The sequence below is a fragment of the Triplophysa rosa genome, linkage group LG5 (genome assembly GCF_024868665.1).
Source record: "Triplophysa rosa linkage group LG5, Trosa_1v2, whole genome shotgun sequence".
NCBI classification, from domain to species: Eukaryota; Metazoa; Chordata; class Actinopteri; order Cypriniformes; family Nemacheilidae; genus Triplophysa; species Triplophysa rosa.
In genome coordinates, this window is record NC_079894.1 from 14,900,492 (window position 1) to 14,917,706 (window position 17,215).

The 17,215-nt window shown below is 37.9% G+C and overlaps 4 protein-coding genes across 8 annotated transcripts; 1 reads left to right on the forward strand and 3 right to left on the reverse strand.

The window, feature by feature from the left end:
- Positions 1 to 428: 428 nt before the first annotated feature.
- On the reverse strand, positions 429 to 3,782 carry fuz (fuzzy planar cell polarity protein). 3 transcript variants are annotated; one of them, XM_057334477.1, is made up of 2 exons: positions 3,701 to 3,778; positions 429 to 3,101 (listed from the first exon to the last, which is right to left on the reverse strand). In XM_057334477.1, the coding sequence occupies exon 2, from the start codon at positions 3,049 to 3,051 to the stop codon at positions 1,765 to 1,767; it is 1,287 nt and encodes a 428-aa protein (XP_057190460.1). In that variant the 5' UTR covers positions 3,052 to 3,101; positions 3,701 to 3,778; the 3' UTR covers positions 429 to 1,764. The 3 variants fall into 3 exon arrangements, with proteins under 3 accessions (XP_057190460.1, XP_057190461.1, XP_057190459.1); XM_057334478.1 differs by lacking the exon at positions 3,701 to 3,778 and adding an exon at positions 3,681 to 3,700; XM_057334476.1 differs by having other exon boundaries at positions 430 to 3,101; positions 3,706 to 3,782.
- Positions 3,783 to 4,669: 887 nt separating this feature from the next.
- Positions 4,670 to 6,920, reverse strand: zgc:92744 (uncharacterized protein LOC436846 homolog). The gene is made up of 3 exons (XM_057334279.1): positions 6,701 to 6,920; positions 6,395 to 6,470; positions 4,670 to 5,541 (listed from the first exon to the last, which is right to left on the reverse strand). Exons 1-3 carry the CDS (start codon positions 6,779 to 6,781, stop codon positions 5,501 to 5,503), a joined length of 198 nt encoding a protein of 65 aa, XP_057190262.1. The 5' UTR covers positions 6,782 to 6,920; the 3' UTR covers positions 4,670 to 5,500.
- A 1,843-nt stretch (positions 6,921 to 8,763) lies between these two features.
- Positions 8,764 to 11,769, forward strand: selenot1a (selenoprotein T, 1a). The gene is made up of 6 exons (XM_057335157.1): positions 8,764 to 8,943; positions 9,470 to 9,580; positions 9,704 to 9,830; positions 10,495 to 10,582; positions 11,082 to 11,248; positions 11,335 to 11,769. The coding sequence occupies exons 1-5, from the start codon at positions 8,813 to 8,815 to the stop codon at positions 11,204 to 11,206; spliced, it is 582 nt and encodes a 193-aa protein (XP_057191140.1). The 5' UTR covers positions 8,764 to 8,812; the 3' UTR covers positions 11,207 to 11,248; positions 11,335 to 11,769.
- Positions 11,770 to 11,944: 175 nt separating this feature from the next.
- Positions 11,945 to 17,079, reverse strand: LOC130555097 (glutamate-rich protein 6). Of its 3 annotated transcripts, none has more exons than XM_057335156.1 (11): positions 16,729 to 17,079; positions 16,301 to 16,359; positions 16,017 to 16,127; positions 15,822 to 15,914; positions 15,550 to 15,719; positions 14,450 to 14,517; positions 14,000 to 14,178; positions 13,845 to 13,927; positions 13,560 to 13,715; positions 12,918 to 13,134; positions 11,945 to 12,830 (listed from the first exon to the last, which is right to left on the reverse strand). In XM_057335156.1, the coding sequence occupies exons 1-11, from the start codon at positions 16,757 to 16,759 to the stop codon at positions 12,570 to 12,572; spliced, it is 1,428 nt and encodes a 475-aa protein (XP_057191139.1). In that variant the 5' UTR covers positions 16,760 to 17,079; the 3' UTR covers positions 11,945 to 12,569. The 3 variants fall into 3 exon arrangements, with proteins under 3 accessions (XP_057191139.1, XP_057191138.1, XP_057191137.1); XM_057335155.1 differs by having other exon boundaries at positions 16,645 to 17,079; XM_057335154.1 differs by having other exon boundaries at positions 16,017 to 16,130; positions 16,645 to 17,079.
- Positions 17,080 to 17,215: the final 136 nt, after the last annotated feature.

Genomic DNA, 17,215 nt, shown 5'->3' on the forward strand with positions numbered 1-17,215 from the left:
TATAAAACGTGGATTTAAAGTCCCAGTGAAATAAAAAATGACCATTCTTATTTTTTCTTGAAATATTGCAGCGTTTAAATAGCTTATCAATGTGGGTCATTTTCTTTTTAAAATTCTTGTACCCTCATAATCTTCAGTTAAAATCTGAAAATGCGGCGGTGGCATCTAGTCAGTATATATGTCTATGCTCAGAAATGTGTCAGAACACAGAAGTAAAAATTATCGCAACTTCCGGTTCACGGGGACTTTAAGTTCAAAAATGATTATTAATGTAAAATGGTTATATCCTTTCATTAAAGCAACAAACATTTAAAACACGATTTTATTGCTTAGAAATCTATATTGATAGGATGTACATTCAGTGATTTATCAAATACACATTTTATTACAAAACTTGACAGAGCACAGTGAGATGAGACTCATAATTGGGTCAAGCACTGTTGAAAGCACAGTTGGAAACATGTGACAAAAAAAAGGAGAACAATTCAGTTAGTTATAATGTTAATGTTTTATTATTTACTCATTGAGTCATCTGCCAGTGCATAATATTGCACTTTCAGGCACAATTTCAGTTGATTGTTAAAAGTTACAAAATTTAATTACGCATGATCACATTTCAGATACTTTTCATATTAAAATGCTTTTCCCTCAATCATTTTTTGATTCCCAATCACCAAACAAAAGAAAAAGTATGAAAGTCATATTTTATCTTTAATAGAGGGTTAAAAGATAAATAACAGCACAGCCCTCAAATAAAAGTGTACAATGAGTCAGTGTCTAATTATTTGTTTACATTACATTTACATGGCTACTTGTGAAGCCCATGATGACATTACCCGATTTCTTATCCTTTATGCCGTTTTGGAGATAAGATTAATGTCTTCTCTGAAATAAAATTGAATCTGAAAATTATTTTTTTTCCAGAGTTAGAGCCATCAACAGGCATTTTTCTCATTATGTTTACACAACGGTGTTATAAAAATGTAAAAATGATATGAAAAGGACTCGGCTGGTCTGAACTCTGTTCTAGGTGGCTAGCAGGGGGCGGAGTTTATACAAAATTAACTGGACATTAAAAAAGATTTAAAAACAATTTGAACACAGGTTGTCTTGTTAAAAATAATTTTACTGTTGAAAGGTAAGACAACCCTCCAAAGATTAATTTCAAACAACAATTTATGCTCAAAAGCTAATTTAACAGGTATTCAAGATCACCAGTGTCATCGTAAATATCATCAGTCGTTTCTTTTAAAAATCAACAATACATTCAACAATATTCAATGCAACAATAAGGTTTGATAAATAAATTTGATATCAGTGTGATTGCTACACATACCCTACAGTAATATAAAGTAGACTCAAACTGAAAACACAAGTGCAATTCGAACTTGCATCATATTGGCTTCACTTTCAGGATCACATGTTGAAATCCTGACTGCACTGCTGTTCCAGATCTTCAAGGGACAGTTCACTCAAATAAACATCTCATGTCATTCCAAACCTGTATGACTTTTTGCTTCCTCAGAACACAAAAAGAAAATATTTTGAAGAACGATGACTTCCACTGTATGGAGACAAAACCACCAAAAAAGACTTTTTAAAAATGTACAGGTTTTCAACAACATGAGGGTAAATAAATGACAGATGACAGAATTATTTCTTTTTGGGTCAACTATCTCTTTAAGAAAGCACTCACGCGTAATAATGTTGTTTTGCTTTTAACTATTACATGGTCAAAACAAATACAAGACTAAAACCAATGCCCTAAAAACCTGTTGCAACAGTAATAGCTGAGAGAGTCTGTGTAGCCACAGAGCGCAAGGCAAACGTGGGTACGGAAAGATCCGTGAGGAGGTAGAGCTGGTGCTGAGGACTCTGCAGGCCATAACACTTGCACTCATCAGTGACGAGATAGCACTGCACAGGAACATGGGTAAAACCCTGAGAGAAATCCTCAGGGACGGGCTCAGAAGCAGGTGAGGCTGGCGAGACATCCTCCAAGGTAAAATATCGGGTCACAGCAAATGTATAGAAGTGACTAAGGAGCTCCAAACGGCGGGCTGATGAGAGGAGCGGTGCAGCGTTTGCTGAAGCACCGCCTCGAACACGTGGGCACACGGTTATTGCGCGCCGAGATTCGCGGTTGATGAGCAGAAGAGCCTGGACGTCCCATCGAAGGTTGACAGATGGAGGGAGGATGGAGCGGTCAGTTTGCTCCAGACAGTTGCGGAGAGTCTCCAGCAGAGGGGACCAAAAACGACTCAGAAGCTCTTTCCCCGCCTGGTACAGAGAGGGTTTGGGGCCACAGAGAACACATATCTGAACCCCAGGAAGCAGCTGGAAACACAGTAAACGAATGGCGACTGTAGGACTGCCCTGGGGCAGGAAGACGGGATAATCACAAGAGGATGTGCCAGAGAGCGATTGCACCAGAGCTAAAAGCACAACAACTTCTTGTGGAGCCAATCGAGACCACCATTTTTCCGTGGCCAGGGCCACACGGCCGTGCACCACTAGGCAGCCGAATTCACTATCCGCTGCCTGGGTGAAAGAGTCCAGGGTCTCTTGAACCATGCCAGAATTTGAGAGTGGCATGCAATCGGCACATTGCGTCAAATGTCCCATCATCCCCTGGTCATCGTTTACGCGCTCCAAGAGCATGTCAATCAAACGGTAGCAAGACCGCACCTCCCGTTTCAACCGCTCCACATTGCGTATGTTTGCCAGCTCGTCCTGTCCCAGGACCATCACCATGCAGTTCCACACATTCTCCAGCAGGCGCCGCAGCTGCAGCTCACTGATAGCAGAGCCCCCACCACCACTCACAGCAATGAGCATCAGGCTCTCCTGGAAGACCCTCCAGACCACACGACTGCCACGCTCGGTCACGCAGCTCGACAGCTGAGCTCCATGTCCAGCACCAAACATATGGACACCGTTTAAGGAGCCAATGATGGAAAAGGGGAGCTGCTTGGAAGAGCCTCGTGAGAACAGTGGAACTCCACTGGAGGCTGTAAGGCAAAGCAGCTGGAGGGCTTCTGCTTGAAGCATGATGAAACCCTGGGCCCTAAACAGCAGTCAGTGATGGAGACATTTCAAGCCTTTAAAACAAAGGAGACACAATTGAACTTAAACAAATATATCTTGATGAACATATGCTCACTGCATTTAGACTGTTGGCTCTGAACTTATTCTAACTAAATATAACCCTGATTTCTGTTGTAAAACTATAGTACTACAAAAATCATCAATTTGCCAACTACACTATAATAAAACCATGGTACATTTTCCTATAGGTGTAACTGGTCTCCATGCAACATATTTTTCAATTCACTACACTAACCATAGTTTTACCATGAAATTTGTACTTAAACTATGGTAATACAATCATATTTAATTTGCCAAAAACATGGCAACTACAAGTTTACTCCAATAAAACCATGGTTAACTTTCCAAGCGATGTAACTAGTCTACATGCGAAGTATTTTTGGTGAAAAGGAGCGTACTTTTCATGTTTAATTCAGTCTAACGTTAGCTACGGAAACATTAAACTAACTTACCCTGCAAAGAGATTTAAAGCTTAATACTCTTGTTATAAAACTGTAGCATTTGGGTCGCTTACATTGACAAACAACTTTTAGCCACAAAATGAAATTGTAATGTTATAAATAGGTAATTACTAATAAAGATGTTTATTTGCCTTGCCTGACGTTTGAGAGTTCACTTCACATCTCCACAGCAACATCTCAGACAACAGCGCTTCCGCTTTTCTTCGCCGCCAACAAAAGCGACACGAAATATGGAAAGCGCTTTGTCGCCACCTGCAGGATGAGACCTGGTCGATGAATTTATAATTACTTATCGATAATCTGCCATTCAATGATGATCTTTCTTTCCGTGTATTCAGAATCAGCAATACAGAAACTGTCCACCTTTGATGAATAGACACTAGTAGACAGAATCATGAGATATCTGATGTATTACCACAGTGCATTCCAAGTAGACATTTTATTTGTATGTGTGTTCTGGGTATGGAACCCATGACCTTTGCACTGCTAATGCAATGCTGTATAATTGAGCTAAAGGAACAGACTGCTGTATTTGTTTTGTCTGATGCTGCTTTTAATGTCCTTACAGGACTGACACCCAGACAGTGATAGGGAAAAACATCATTTTCAAATCACGACAGACCTATTGCCTCTAATATCTGCTTATTTGTCCACACATTTCCTATTTATGTACTACTATTAAGTCTGGATGCTGTCTTTAAGACACGATAGGGGGACAAAATATTTTTTTACCAAGCAATAATTTAGATTCATAATGATGATGTTCTTTATGCCTTCGTGACTGGTAATTGTTGTTGACAGTTAAATACATAAGCAGCTTTTTTGTGCATTTCAAAAAATCTTAAATTTAATGCTTAATCTAGGCCTCACTGAAATTTTCTTTCACTTTGGAAAGTGTGGACAATTTTCCTTAACCTCTTTCCTAAGATTTCCTAATTTTAAGCATGTGTAGACATAACTCATAAAACGCCTGCAACATTAACCTGGTGAACAATAAATTTCAGTGGATTGCAACCTTAGTAACCCCCTTTGTAATGGAAGAATAAAACATGATAGCAAAATGATTGTTTTAAAACATAGTAATTTATCAAGTCTCTTTCTGTGTAAACGCAGTCAATATGTGTCACTGGATTATGCATTAATGGACGGTTGAAACAACTCATAAATGTTACCTAAATTATATGCATTTAAAATACATGCACTTAAAATAGCCTTCTAGCTTATAGACACTCAAGCAACAACAGTATTTATTCCTTTTAAAACATTTTATTTCATCCCGTTCTCTGTTCCTCTTTCTCTTTGTGCTACCATGACACGCATAACATCATATGTTCTAAGAAAAGATCTGAGTTTCCTGTATTGTGGTGAACAGGTCCACAATGACAAAACTATATGTGCCAGAGAACTATTGATATTTCTTATGCTCAAATGTGTAGAAAAAAAACAAGAAACAGGAAAACAATTACAGAGGCAGCTATTAAATTAAAAAAGGAAAAAGAGACAATTTGATCAGCATACAAATTATGTTGTGACCCAAATGGGAAATCTAGAGCGAACTACACAATGGCAGAATGTTTAGGGTGGATTAAAAATGAAACAAAACCCAATTAAAAACATTGTAGCACATTCAGTTTTGGAATGAATGAAACCTCATTTCACACATAACAAATCGAATCGAATCACTCCTTGCAGTGTAACATTTTTACATAACATCAATGTAAATTGACAACACTGGAATCGATCAGAATGCAGTTTTATGGCTTCTTGATTTTCCTTATTTAATAAGGCACCAGAGAGGAATGAAGAGATTGTTGCACCTCACAGAAGATAAATCAGTGAAAAAAAAGCCTTCAAAAGGGGCTCCATGACAAAGTTGGGTGCAGTATATGAAACTGGCAAGGAGTGGACAGCTGAGAAATCCTTGGTCCTTGTTACATGCCCATTCGAATGCTCTGAATGATCTGGAATATAGCTATGGAGAAAAAAGAAAAACAAAGTCAAACTTAGAGTGCCTTTACAGATGGCCAACATTCCAACCTTGGAAATGTTGAGAGGGCACAATATTAAAGACATGAAGTTAGCAGAGTCAAGGCTTATATTTAAAACATTACCATTTGAAACCCATACCCATGCTTCTTCCCTTTCCCTCATACAAAATAAATTACATTATTTTGCAAAGAGCATAATCTCACTGTAAACCTATGCTGTCTGGATTAAATCTTGAATAAAATAAAAGACTGACAAATCACCAGGTAGGGCAGCACAGAGCACACAGAGAGCAAGATGACCAAAACCCATGGGCTAAAATGTCATTTGCTCAATGTAAACAGATTTTCAAGCCAGTGGGCAGAAATCCTGTCAGAGCTGGCATCAGTCCAGAAAACAAAAGCCACTGTATGCATCACATCGTAACTTTGAGATGTTCTTAAAAAGTCCACATTTTGATCTATGTCTAAATATTTCATAAATATTGGGTTCCGAGTCAGCTGGGAAAGAGATCCATTACATATTCTAGGAGTATTCGTTGGCAATGTTCATCAAAGCTATTTTGAGAGTACTGTAGCAACACCTGCAGATCCACATGTTGTACCCTAATATAAATAAGTAGATAAAGCCTTGCTATCAGTCCAACCTTGTTCAAGTAAACAGTGTACATCACGATCTCGGCCTTCGATGCAGAACAAGGTTTCCCACAGTGCCTAAATGAAGTGGAGGTCTGATTTGTCTACCTCTCCTTGACTCAAAAAGGTGCAACACCAGCTCACTTGATGAGTTTTACAACTAATGTTTTTATTTGTACTTATTCATCGTTATCCATCACTCACCTGAGCCGCAGACAACAAAGATAAAGAGTGCCAGAAGCCATGGTCCCACCGCCACCTTATCATCAGAGACGGGTTTCTGCATCAATTTACATTTCAGATATTAGTTAAAATCGTGCATTATCTATCTTGACAGTACAGTGGGATTTAACCATTACTTCCCTTTACTGCATCACAAAACTACGGTGTAAGGACAATTTTACTGCGTTCAAAGCTAAACTAAAGGTAAAGGGTACTACATTATTTCTATATAAATCACGTTAGGACAAAAGTGATACACTGAGCATATCATACGAAGAGTTGTCATACCGTTGATTTGACGTTTCCTCTCTGGGTGATGTTTTTGCTGTGTTTCTCGTTGGCCATTCGCATCCTTTGTTTGGCGACCATGGTTGCAAATGCTGGTGGTTTGAAAAGAGAACTGGCGATTCAGTTACAAAAATGACCGATGCAAACTACGGCCACTGACGATAAAGAAATACTACGACGAATTTTGTCTACGTCCTCAAAATAAAAGCTCCGCCCACACCGGAAGCTGGGGAATGTGCGCCTTCTGAGTTATGGCTAGAAGGGATACAGCTATCCTCCACTGGGCATGCGCACTTCAATACCGCATAATTTTTGTCACTCTGACAATAGTTAATTAATTAATTTATTTATTTTAAGGTTAGGTTTAGGGTTGGGGTAGGTGTAGGCATTAGCCAATGTAATTTATTGTAATTTTATGGGGAGATTTTGCATCACTTCCGGCCGTAGCTATATCCCTTCTAGCCACAACTCGATTCTGGGTCCACCCAGCTTTTTAAAAAACGCTGTGCATTAAAACATGACATTTTCACAACACGTAGAAATTATTTTTATTTTATACCACGGGTCTGTTTAATGCTTCAATCTGATTGGTTGACAAACGTTCTATGGGAATGCATTAACTTTCAGTAATGACCGCATTACATTATGGCCCTATCCCAAATGGCGCACTTCATGTGGACTTGCGGTCTCGTGGACTTAAATTGCGCGTACTCGCCAAGTCTACGAGTCCGTAGAGTGTCCCATTTGTGTTTTTGGCGCTCAGAAGTCTGCCCTCGATGCGGTCTTTGGCGAAGTCCGTATTGATGCAGACTCCACTGAAGTCACCTACCCAGGAATCCTTGCGAACGCCCAATCACAGAACGGATACTGTCGTGTATGTCAGACATATACGTAAACATGAGGGATACATTTTTAAATGTATGTTTTGATATAAGTAAATCCAGAATGCAATTGGAGTTAGAATTAACAAAGAATTAAATCATTTATGTACCAGGAATGAAATGGATGATAAAACCAAATAAAAGTGTTTTTACAATCCAAAATTGATGATCTATACATTCAAAAAGCTGAAGGAGCATATGTGAGGTCTAAGGGCGAGCTGGATAGAAAAGGGGAAAAGAGTAAGTTATTTTTGTAGACTTGAAAAAAATAGAAAGGAAAAAAATACTATAAATTCTCTTTACATAAATGGAGTTATAAATAATTGTCCAATTGCATTAATTTGGCATGACGTAAATGCAACTGCTTATGTATATTTATTTATTTGTATACACTATACTTAATGTGCATAATGTGTTCTTAATATGCATATATGTTGTTATTTAATATTTCTCTATAATACAGAAGCTGTGCTATTCAGCTTTACAGAGCCCAGAGACAACTAGATATAAATCTACAACAAAACATGGATTATTACCTTAAATTAGAAAATGCACTGCATTAAAAGTTTTTATTCTTGAATAGCTGGCTTAATAGAAAATAAATAAGCAATGATGAGAATAAGAAACTAATTAATTAAAACATTTTTTATTTTATCAAAAAATACATTTAAAAATGTATCCGTCATGTTTACGTATATGTCTGACATCCACGACACTCCTCCCATCCGTTCTGTGATTGGGCGTTCGCAAGGATTCCTGGGTAGGTGACTTCAGTGGAGTCAATGCGGGACCGCATCGAGTTCACAAAGGAGGCGCTCGCGAGCAGACTTCTGAGCAGTAAAAAGACAAATGGGACACTACGGATTGTAGACTTGGCGAGCACGCGTAATTAAGTCCACGAGACCGCAAGTCCACATGAAGTGCGCCATTTGGGACAGGGCCATATATGGCAAGAATCCTGGGCAGTTTCCGGTTGGGGAGTTTAAAAGCGGCACACATATATAGCCCATGATACTTTTAAAAAATAAAAATAAGTAAATTAATATTTCAATTTAATACTTAAAATCGAAATTAAAACGGGTTTTATTTTTTGGAAATGTGCGTGCGGCTGCACTTTAATCTACGTCATGTAGCCGAGAACAAATCGCAACGCGTCTCCTTCCAATACCCGTATGAAAATCATTTGCCCACTTCCTGATCACGGTTTAGTGTTTAATCATCGTGGTAGAAGATGCGTTGGTTGCCTCTCTCGGTTTTAATATTATGGGCCTGTTGTCTTTACAGCGCCTCTGCGGATAACAGCGGTGTCAAGAAAATGAAGATGCAGTTTGCCGCAGGTCCACTTCTCAAATTCCAAATTTGGTGAGTGACGGTTTAGACGTTTATTTATTGTCGGTCGGTCACCGGAACAGGCCTGGAACAGTGTGTAATGACATTGAGTGTGTTAACAACAGCCAAGCGCTGTTTAACATTTAACTTTCACAGAAATTGACCTTGAATGTTACAAGCAGACGTAACTGTAGTCGTGAATGTGTAAAGACGCCGAGGTCTGATGCACGCACATGCGTTAAACGGTCTCAGATGGTTATCAGGCTTTGGAAATAACCTCAGCACTATGTTATAATAGCTCCTGTAATCCTCTGTTAAGTGGAGAGACCTCATTTGAGGATTAGCCCATTAGTGTGTCAGTCATTTGAGTCCCTGCACTTTTAATAACTTGGCTTTTTGTATTGATTCATTGAAGAAGGACTGCCATTAGTCACTATGTGGCATAATTTATTGTATTTACTACATACATACGTTGTATGTACCACAAACAGGCTGTTGTTTTACGTCACTGTTGTGGTGAATAAAAGACTCAAAGGAGTGTCTCTTGTTTGTTTTCTAGTGTCTCCTGAGGATACAAGCGGGTGTTTGAGGAGTACACGCAGGTTTTGTACCAGCGGTACCCAGACATCCGCATTGAAGGAGAGAACTACCTTCCAATACCCATCTACAGGTAATGACTTAAAAAACACTGCTCAAGTTATGGTTGGAGTCAAACATTTTCATGCCTCTTGGTTTTATGGCCAGGATAATAACACAGCTCTAATGCATTTATGTGGTCTCTTCCTGTCACCAGGCACACTGCTTCCTTTCTGTCCGTGTTTAAGCTGTTGTTGATAGGAGCGATCATTGTGGGCAAGGATCCATTTGCTCTATTTGGCATGGAAGCTCCAGGCCTCTGGGTTTGGAGTCAGGAGAACAAGGCAAGATTATTTTCGTTTATACATTTGGAACTTCAGGGTTCTTGTAGCACGACTGGTTGAGCATCGCACTATCAACACCAGTCATGCGTTTAAATCCAGAGAACACGATGTGATCAGATTCGTTTTAGCTTGAATGCTTTTGTGAGATGTTTTAGATAAAAGCGACTAGCAATTGCATAAATGTAAATGTGTGCGATACTACAGAGATTTACTAGTCCTTGGCTATTTGAATGGTTATTCTCTGTGGTTGGTGACATTTGGATGGAAGATATAACAGAAGGCCTTACACAAAACTCAGGTTCTGACACAAACGTTTTCCCCAAGGACCTCATTAGGATATTAACTTTGACTTCTGAGGTTAGAGGACTGATACTATTGCGACCAACGACCATACTCTCAGTCTCAAATTAATGTTCATCCTCCGTAGCTGTAATGTTAGAGAGCATGCTATCTTTAGCATAAACTTGTATTATATAACAGTTTTTATTTTAACATTCTTTGCTCTTGTGCTTTATTTGAAAACATGTACTGTATGTTTAAAACAAATCATATGCAAACTAGCCACCCTGATCTCTTTACTCAGATAAACAGACCATTGAATGTGCTGTTAGATGTGACGATGCTTATGTAAAGTAAAACATTATGACCTTTTTCCCTTTGTTAGATATATGCCTGTATGATGGTGTTCTTCTTCAGCAATATGATTGAAAATCAGTGTATGTCCACAGGTGCTTTTGAAATCACTCTAAACGGTGAGTGCCTGTACACATTCCGTATTCAAGTCTTTAGTGTATAGTTTAATCTTAAAGGGACAGTTTACCCAAAAATGATTTTTTGTTTTCTTTTACTTACCCTCGAGTTGTTCCAAATCTGTATAAATTCCTTTGTTCTGATGAACACTGAGAAAAATATTTGGACAAATGCTTGTAACCAAACAGTTCTTGGCCACCACTGACTACCATAGTAGGGAAAATTACAATGGTAGTCAAAAGTGCCCCAGAACTATTTGCTGTCCTACATTATTCTTTCTGTGTTCAACAGAACAAAGACAAATAACATTTTCCTACTATAGTAGTCAATGGTGGCCAAGAACTGTTTGGTTACAAGCATTCTTCTAAATATATTACTCTGTGTTCATCTACAATGTAATTTATACAGATTTGGAACAACTTGACATTTTGGCATTAACTTGAATAATCAATGTTCGACTGTCACTATGGGAACATTGAGTATTTGGGGTTCTTTGGTCAGATGTTCCAGTTTGGTCCAAGTTGGAGTCAGGCCATTTGCCTTCCATGCAGCAACTGGTCCAGATTCTCGAAAACGAGATGAAAATGAACGTACACATGGACACACTTCCACACCATCGCTCATAACCTTGCCTCAGATCCACTGCCTGGAGCCTAGACCCCCTCCACGTATGTGTGACGACCAGTACTGTGTATTGAAAATAGAATTCATTACATATGTTTGCTCAGTATTTATTTTGACATTTTCTTTTTAGTTTTGAGGTGGAGCTCTTCTGCGGTTGTGAGGTGACATTTATGAAGGCTTGTGCTGAAAGTAGACACTCTACTAGCGCAAGCCCGATGCTCTGCTCACCGCACCCTTTGGAGATGCACCACCTACAGATGCTGATGAGGGATCCAAGGCAACAGCAGCGGCCATATAAATAGGACTTCAGACCATTTCTTGTACAATAATCATTTTGATTAGGATTTATGGTTATCATGTCAACAAAACTTATGATTGCATATTTGTCCTTCCATCCCATCCTGCTGTATGGCTAAAACATGGTCTTTATATTTTATTTAATATAGTTTAGTAAGTTCTAATTTATACGTTGATTCTTTCATGATAGTTTAACATCCAAGCAACATTAATTATATTTCTGAGCCCTGATTTTTATATTGCTTTGTATAGCATATAAGATGTTTACTAAAAGGAAAATAAAGTGGAGACTAACAAAAAACATTGTTCTTTATTGTAAGAGCTGGCTTGCAAACAGCTTATAGTGGTCTTAAAACATTTGATGCAATCAAGAAAAACAGAATAACCAATGGCTTCGATGCAAAAAATTTGAAAAGGTATATTCAGAAATCAAAAGCACTTCTTTGTACTAAATATACAACTAGTTCATCCTTTGGTTATGGAACATCAGTAGCCTAGTTTTGAACCAGGTTTAGTCTGTTCTTACACAGATCACTTCAGGTGAAAAGTCTAATCTTATCCTTACATCTAAGAATCTTATCGTGGATTTGTAGTCTTTAAAATTCTTCTTATTTGGCATATTTTAAAGTAAGTATATCTACTGAAGTCGAAATTTCACTGAATAGTTCATTTGATTTATTCAAATGCACAAGAATTCACATGCCTTCCTATTTAGAGATTTTTTTACATTGAAATGAATACTGAAATATTTTCCATCTTTGCATCACACTTTGTTTATCTATAATTAAAACAAAAGCAATACTTGTAATGTCAACACTGCATGTAAAATTGTCAGATTACAAGTAATAAACGGCTAAACGATAAATCCTTATGGCCAGTTCCTTTAACTTGGGTCAGATTCCTATTGGTCTATATTAAACAACAGCAATTCTCAAAGAAACTAGTTCAGGCCTACACTTAATGTCTGATTGTGAAGATAGGCTTAACTGCATTTTATAATTACTTTTGATAGTAAACTCAAAAGTTAATGGTTAGCGTAGCATATATAGTGCTCATGATATTATGAGTTTATGCACATGATTGCAGACAGTGCTTGATAAAGGTCTTCTCTGTTTCATCCATCTGCACTCTATGGCTCAGGCTCCTCAGCCTACGGACCAGTGAGTGGAGGAAGGGTGGGGGTCTGACCTGCAGGTGTGTGGAGCTGGTTGGGAAGGCCTGACACTGCTGCATCCGTGTCAAAGCCATGTACAGGGCAATTCTGCATGCGAGAAGCATTAGTTCTTCTTTGCACATGAATGGTTGAGGAGGTGCGATATGTTTTGTGCACTGCAAGAACAACAGTTAGTTTGCGTGAGTAACAACTGCAATATACAAAGTGAACCAGATCAAAGTCAAGCTTGGGTGCTTTCTTACCGAGCTGCCTACCCTAAACCTGGCTTGTTGTCCCAAGGCAAGAAAAGAGACAAACACCAAGTGTTTCCCAAGAACGCGAACACCTATGTTTCTGTTGAGTGACATAAAGATCGGTCTCAGGACTGTCAGGGTTTGATCATGATCTGTCCAACTCCATGTTCGGACCTTTCTCCCTTTCTCATCAAGACTCTGCCCACCCCAAACATCCATACTCAACCTGAATCACAAGCAGAGCTGTCAGGCGAACAGAACATGTCATGTATATTGACAGTTTTACCATTAAACTCATGCAATAAAGACACAAACACTGATTTGCCAAAACGTTAGAACCACTGACAGGTGAAGTGAATATAAGGAAAAATGGAGGAAAAATGGTTCAAATAGTTCAAAGAATTGCCTTGGCCTTTATATGTCACTGATCTGACTGAGCATCTATGGGATGTGCTGGATCAACAGATCTGAACCATTACTTAACTTAAAGACATCAATTCAGGAGGCAGGTGGTTTTAATATTGTGGCCGATCAATAAAGCTTTGTATTACTGAGCCAACATTGCTTGTCGCTTCTCCTTCTCCTCTGTTAAAGGATTAACAAGTCAACTTGGGAATTTCAACTCTCAGTGTAATAGCAATTTGAACTTACCATATGTTGCCGTTGCCATGGTAACAAGTGGCTCTGCCATCGGACTGAAAAAGGGCTCTGACTGGACAAACGGGACTTACGATATCATCATGTATGATACAAACACTTTCCTTTTCACTTTTGAGAATGATGATTGCCAGGTTTCCTGAAGGATAGCTATACCCGTGAGAATAAGGACAAACACTGACAACACGTATTATTTTATTGATGACTTCTATTTAAATCATGAATACTAAGATTCACAAATGCTACCCTTCAGAAAGACGATTTCATGTAGAAGGATACAAAACTTGTGAAGAACCATCTGGTAACACAGTAAGAAATTTAGTGCCGTTAGAATAGTTTTTCTCCTGGAATCTTGAACTATTCTGTAAGAAAGAGATGTTTAAAGTCATGATTGCTCAATACCTAATATGATGAAAGTTAGTCAGTTCATGTACCTGATGATGGGTTAAACCAAACTCAAATGACCCCAGTGTAGAAGGCTCATTGTTCGCCCACTGGCCAGAGCTTCTCTGCTTATACGTGTAGTCGTCAACACTCCACACATTCTCTTTGGGTGCACAGTTAGAGAGCTGGAAACTGATGACAGTCTTGGTATGGGACACCGGTGTGGTATCTGAAGAAGGGTACATTGAAACATCCCTTAAAAGCCTCCCGACGTACTCTCATTGAACAGTGAGATTGCAATATTTTTATTATCATGCCTCACATGCCTTCTGGAACTTTAAAATTCACTGATATGCACTTAAGCAATCCGTTTTAAAGGATTATGATTTATCATGTTATAAATACTATAATCGAATGTATAAGGAATTATTTAAATAAAATTATTTAAATAAATCAATGGCTTATTTTGTTTCCAACACTCACATACTGTGGCCACTCACTGTTTTTTGTAGCCATAAATTTGGAGTAATGATCTCTATCATATCTTTCCACCTCTCTCTGTTGATGTCTGAAATAAAGTCAAATGTAAGGAATGAGATTAAAAAAAACAATTTTCTGATTTTTTTCATGTTTCAATTAGAAAAACCTTTTATTAGATTTTTAGTTTTTTTTTATTAAAGACTAAACCTGCTGTACCAGTTCTGTCATTTACCATCCATTAAAGGGATACTTCACCCAAAAATTCTGTCATCATTTACTCACCTAGTTGTTCCAAATCTGTATACATTTCTTTGTTCTGATGAACACAGTGAAAGATATTTGGAAGAATGCCTATAATCAAACAGATCTTGCCCCCCATTGACTCCCATAGTAGGAAAAATGACTTTATAATGTTTTATGTTCATTTGAACACAAAAGAAGACATTTTGAAGAATGTAGGACAGCAAACAGTTCTGGGGTACTTTTGACTACCATGGTATTTTTTCCTACTAAGGTCAATTGGGGGGCAAAATCTGTCTGGTTATAAGCATTCTTCTAAATATCTTTCTCTGTGTTCATCGGAACAAAGAAATTTGTACAGATTTGGAACAACTAGAAGGTGATTAAATGATGACAGAATTTTCATTTTTGGGTGAAGTATCCCTTAAACACAAGCCCAAACACAATTTTAAACCAGACATGAAATTATACCTTCTTTTTGTCCTGTTAAGGAACAGTTTACCCTAAAAATGAAAATTTTGTCATAATTTACTCACCCTGTTGTCATTTTAAAGGTGTGATTTTCTGTCTTCTGCAAAACACAAAAGAAGATATTTTGTTGGTAACAAAAAATCGTTGGTCCCTATTGACTTCAATTGAATGGACACAAAACCATTAAGTGAATGGGGACCAAAGGCTTTCTGTTACGTTTTTTTCAAAATATCTTCTTTTGTGTTCTACAGAAGAAAGAAAGTTATACAGGTTTGAAATGAAAAGAGGGTGAGTAAATTATATAATTTTCATTTTGAAGGTAAAATATTCCTTAAATTATGTTTACACACTTCTGGGTACATTAGTGATTTTCGATAACATTCTTTGGTCTCCACTTCATCATACAAACCTGTTTTTTCCTCTTTCTAGTCCTTTAACTTGAAGCTCTTCATCCTCATTGGTAAAGAGGTCATCTAGCTGAGCAGGTCCGCTTGGCCTTCCCTCAAAATGTTTCACAGCCATTTGTTTCTCATGAACCACAAAGTCAAACAACTCTTTGTACTTGTCACAGCAAAAGCCCTGAAGACATAATAAAGTCTCAGTTAGACCATTTTAGATCAGAGAAAGTTTTTCAGCTACAGTAGGGAATTGTAGGGCCTTTATCCTTTTTATGGGACTAACCTCTTGCATCTCTGCATAAACCAGATCCAGAGGAGGCCAAGCTTTTAAACCACAGAACTGACAGCATACTGGTGAGTCCTTCAGAGATTGGGGCTAGCCAACACACCGCACCACAGCCATTTATTTAAAAGAAATGCTTTTATAAAGTCGTACACTTGTTTGAGACTTGTGGTTAAAATGAATTGGCTATTGTACCTGAGGACTGTACGTTTTCTCCTGAGACTCTCTTTTATATCTCAGCAGGCCTGGATGCCCATGACAGAGATGTGGAGAAGATTCCAGTGTTTGAAAATACTCTTGCTCCATCTGCTGGACAGTACATAAAATTGTGTGATTATATGACACTGATGATAAACTTGTAAGAAATACAGCCTGTGTTATTTTTTTTAACAAAGAAACAAATAAACAGACAAATATATGTAATCATACACGATGAATGTCAATTAAAGATATGTGAAATTATCATATTTGCTTCTTACACAATCAAAATAAGTGAAGAGTGCTTCAACTTCTGAATCCGTCATTGCAGACTCAGCATCTGTTAATATAAAAAGTAATCATACCATTCACATTTATAGACAATTATAATTAAAGGTGGAGAATCTGTGGAGAATTTGTGGATCTATGAAACATAATTAGTGGCATAACTTTGTGTTTTATATGGCATGAATGCCAAGATCAACAACTAAATTTGTACACAAAAATTAACATTTAAAGTATTTTTGCTCGTTTATATCATTAGTTAACATATTAGTATAACATATTTGAAAGTAACTTTATAGTTTGTAAATGTATTTCTAACATGACAAATTCAAATGCTTACCTGGCTGGCAGATGTTCCTTTGATCTTCCATATCACATGTGTATTGCCCAGATATTTATGGGAACATTTTATCTCTACATTTACCTGCAGTTTCTTGTCCATTTTTGCAGCACATATTACCCTGGTCCCAAGTCACAGTTTCCCTTCTAAAATCAAATAGGGATGTTTAGGCTCACTCTGAATAGTTTCACAGAAGTTTATTAAGGTATGCACCCAGTGAAATGTTGACAGTATCCATGGATATCTGAGAGCCAAACAGTGTGACGCGAATCTGTGGGCGGAGCTGAACTGGTGTCAGAGAGCGTCAAGGGTCAGCGCTCAAACAACATAGGATTATGGATTGTCTGAACGCCTTCTCGAATAAATTTTATAGTTTACAAGCAGAAAACCGTTTACCCTTAGCTACGGAAATCGGTTGGCTTAATATGCTAACTCTTAGCAACAAGGTGAGGTTCCTATTCTCGATTATTTTACCTTTTTTATTAACACAATACAACAAGATATACATTCTGCAGAACGCACATAATAATACATATTTACTTACTCTCAGATCAATGGTTGAAGTCCATGT